Source organism: Pleurodeles waltl, chromosome 6 (genome assembly GCF_031143425.1).
Source record: "Pleurodeles waltl isolate 20211129_DDA chromosome 6, aPleWal1.hap1.20221129, whole genome shotgun sequence".
NCBI classification, from domain to species: Eukaryota; Metazoa; Chordata; class Amphibia; order Caudata; family Salamandridae; genus Pleurodeles; species Pleurodeles waltl.
The window spans coordinates 384,950,777-384,954,157 of NC_090445.1; the positions used below are offsets into that span (position 1 = coordinate 384,950,777).

Here is a 3,381-nt window from a genome sequence, read left to right on the forward strand (position 1 = left end):
CTCAGACAGTTCATCCATATCTGTAGCTCAGGCATCATTATTGTCACTGTAATTCCACTCTGTTGGTCATCAGAATCTGTGAGATATTTAGGAATCCCACTTAAGTAAGACCTTGATGAACTATGTCAAGCTAACTATGGCCAGGCAATTTCCTGGCTCCAAGATAAAATCGAATGATGGCATTCCCTCTTAGTTCCTTTGACAGGGTGAATAGCGCTAGCCAGAATGGCAGTGCTCCCCAAGTTCCTCTACCTGTTTCTGAATCTTCTCGTGCCTCGGTTGTGCAGCTTCCGCATGCAATTGTGCTCAAACCTGATCTCCCTCATCTGGGCCTCTCTCTGGGCCTGCTTTCTCTCTCTGGCATTATACTTGTCTTGTGATGCCACAGGTGCACATGGACACCGTGGATTGCGCAACATGGCCTGGCGTGAGCTTCAGTGTAGGGCCTGATTGAATTCCCTTTTTGCCTCCTCAGTGACTATCCTTGGTCACCTAGCGTTGCCTTTTTCTGTGGAGAAAGGGTACTCGTGCCCAACTCTGAGCACTGCATTTGACGAATATGGGGACTGTGAACGCAGAGGGTCAGTTTATTGAACTAGAGCAAGCTTTGCAGGAACCCCTTAACACCCTTATGTACAGACTAACCTATTTACACCTGCGCACTCTTCTTGGCTTCCAACATGGCTCTTCTCTGAGGGCTCCGAAGGTGCTGCTCTAATCTTCCCCAACGCTCTTTGATTACAAAACTGTACCTCACCATGCAGGCTGCTACCCTTTGATGGCCCTGCTCCCGGTAGGCATGGGTAGCAGACTTGGGCACCCTTCTCTCGGATGACACGTGGAAATACTGCTGTGCACAGATTTGCACTCTTTCCCCTCATTAAGTTAAGTATCTCCCCAATGTAGGGCAGAGGCTAGCAGGCATGCTCAGAATACTGAGAAAGTTCAGGATTACAATGTGCTGAGGGAGAACGTGGTGTCCCATGGAAAACTAAATGGCTCTGGGATGCAGCTTACTGCCAAGAACAACTACGGACTTACTGGGTTTTGATGCCGGCTTGTTCACGTCCTCAAAATATTTGAGCTCCTCTAGTGACTTACCTGGGGATGCATTCTGATGATATACTGAGACCCACCCCATGTTCATTAACAGACCCTAATGCTGGGAACGACTCCACTGCCATCACTGAGCTGTATTGGGTTCCTTATGTTGACATGGTACAGGCTGCACCACCTTGATGGGCCTGAGTTCCTCAAAAACCCCTCTCAATCACCTTCCACCTCCCCATCCACCACTCCCCCAATAACTTGTCACTTTTTCGGCACCGACAACTGCTGTAAGGACTTATGTTTACTGCAAAACTTGTACAATTTTGTGTATTATAACTGACCTGCTCTTCTCTCCTAACTCCCCCCATTTTGGTATTTTTTTCAATGTTCCTGTTTGTGTACCATTTGTTCTTTAAATTTTTAAAATTTAATAAACAAAGTTACAAAAAATAATAATAAATCATTAAAGTGAGAACAAAGACCACAAAAACGTATTAATTTATATAGCAAGTGGGATGTTGAATCAAATGTAAAGGGAAGATCTGGGAGAAAACGTGCTGGCCCAATTTAGAAATCCATTGGGATCTAAAGCCTGCTCTTCTGAATGAAAGCATTTCATATTCTTATGGAAAACTGCTTCATACTACTGATTTTTTTCAAAGACTCAATAATTTCTTTGTTCCTGAGCGTGTATATGACAGGGTTGCACAATGGAGTTGCCACTGAATAGAGCAAGGATACAGCTTTGCTTAAGTTAAGTGAATGGCTTGCAGCCGGTACCACATACATTGCAATCAGTGTCCCAAAGTAGGTGACCACCACTGCAACATGGGAGGTGCAGGTGGAAAAGGCCTTGCGCCTCCCAACAGTTGAAGGGATTCTCAATATGGATGAGATTATGTAGACGTAGGATATAATAATTAACAGGAAGGGAATTGACAGTCCAATAAATGATAATATAAATGCTTCCATTTCAATTATGGTGGTGTCTGAACAAGCGGCCTTTAGAAAGGGGGCAAAATCACAAAAGAAATGATCAATCTCATTATGTTTCAAGAATTGTAGGTTACACAATAGAATGTTTGAGCCTAGTACAATTGCAAAACTAAACAACCAAGCTCCAAACACCATCTTCCAGCACTGCGGTTTTCCCATGAGCGTGTTATAATGAAGGGGGTAGCAAATGGCTACATATCTGTCATAAGCCATCAGTGTTAAAAGAAAACATTCAGTTATCACCAACCAGCCGAAAAAGTACAGTTGTATGATACAGGCAGTCAATGACATGGTGTTGCTTCCAAATAATATGCAGCTCAGCATTGTTGGAACAGTGGTGGTTGGACACCAGATTTCCAGGAATGACAAATTCCCCAAAAAAAAGTACATGGGTAAGTGAAGCTGGTGCTCAACAGTAACCATAATCAAGATCAGAGTGTTGCCAGCTATTGTAAAAATGTAGATGGTTAGAAAAAACAGGAAGAGTAATGGCCGCAACTCCGGAAGCACATCAAAACCCCGAAGGGAGAACTCAGCAGAGATGGTCAAGTTTTTAGAACAAGCTGTGCGTTCCATGTATGTTTTCTAAATGAGGAAACAATAATCAATTAATACCAATTACTGTTTTTTTAAGACACAGACAATAAATCTAAGAAGAAAAATCTTAGGCATATTCCTGTAATTGTTATTCATTCATTCATTCATTTCTAATGGGATGTCTAGCCTTTATCTTTATAATGCCATATTGTGAAAATAGGTGCAAGTAAATGGTAAGCTTGCATAATTAAATGGGACTTGGCACTGTGAAAGCTGCCCAAAGCTGTAAAATGAATAATAACGTTGATAAAGTGATAATTCTCAAGAGATGCCAATATTGTAATAAAATGTTGAACATTATAATTGCAAAGGATATAGAATTGCACATGATAATAAAATGATAAAAAGTGCATGCTGAAATAGAGTTTAAGTTAGTAAGTGGCGGGTTAGCTTAGATGTACAATGATGTAACCTGAAGGACTATCAATGAGCCTATATACGGACAGTGACAATCAAGTACCGGTAACAATTTGCATTACTTAGTGATAATACTGGTATTTAAAGATACAAAAAAATAAATGTGGCCTTACTCAGACATCTCTACAAAATATTGGTATCAGCACATGCTTATTTGTCCTAGATTTAAGAAAGTATGTGAGTTAGGCATATACATTGGTGCAGATATTGTACTTATCTTCGTTTGCACATGTCCCTCTATCTTCTGTGTTTAGTACCTTTCTCTAAGATTGAAGCAAAGGACAGCGACTAACTGATGAATTCTTAGAGCGTGTACAATAT

The 3,381-nt window shown here is 41.2% G+C and overlaps 1 protein-coding gene across 1 annotated transcript; it reads right to left on the minus strand.

Annotated features, from left to right (window-relative positions):
* Window positions 1-1,665: 1,665 nt before the first annotated feature.
* On the minus strand, window positions 1,666-2,622 carry LOC138301572 (olfactory receptor 6F1-like). The gene has a single exon (XM_069242090.1). It carries the CDS (start codon window positions 2,620-2,622, stop codon window positions 1,666-1,668), a length of 957 nt encoding a protein of 318 aa, XP_069098191.1.
* Window positions 2,623-3,381: the final 759 nt, after the last annotated feature.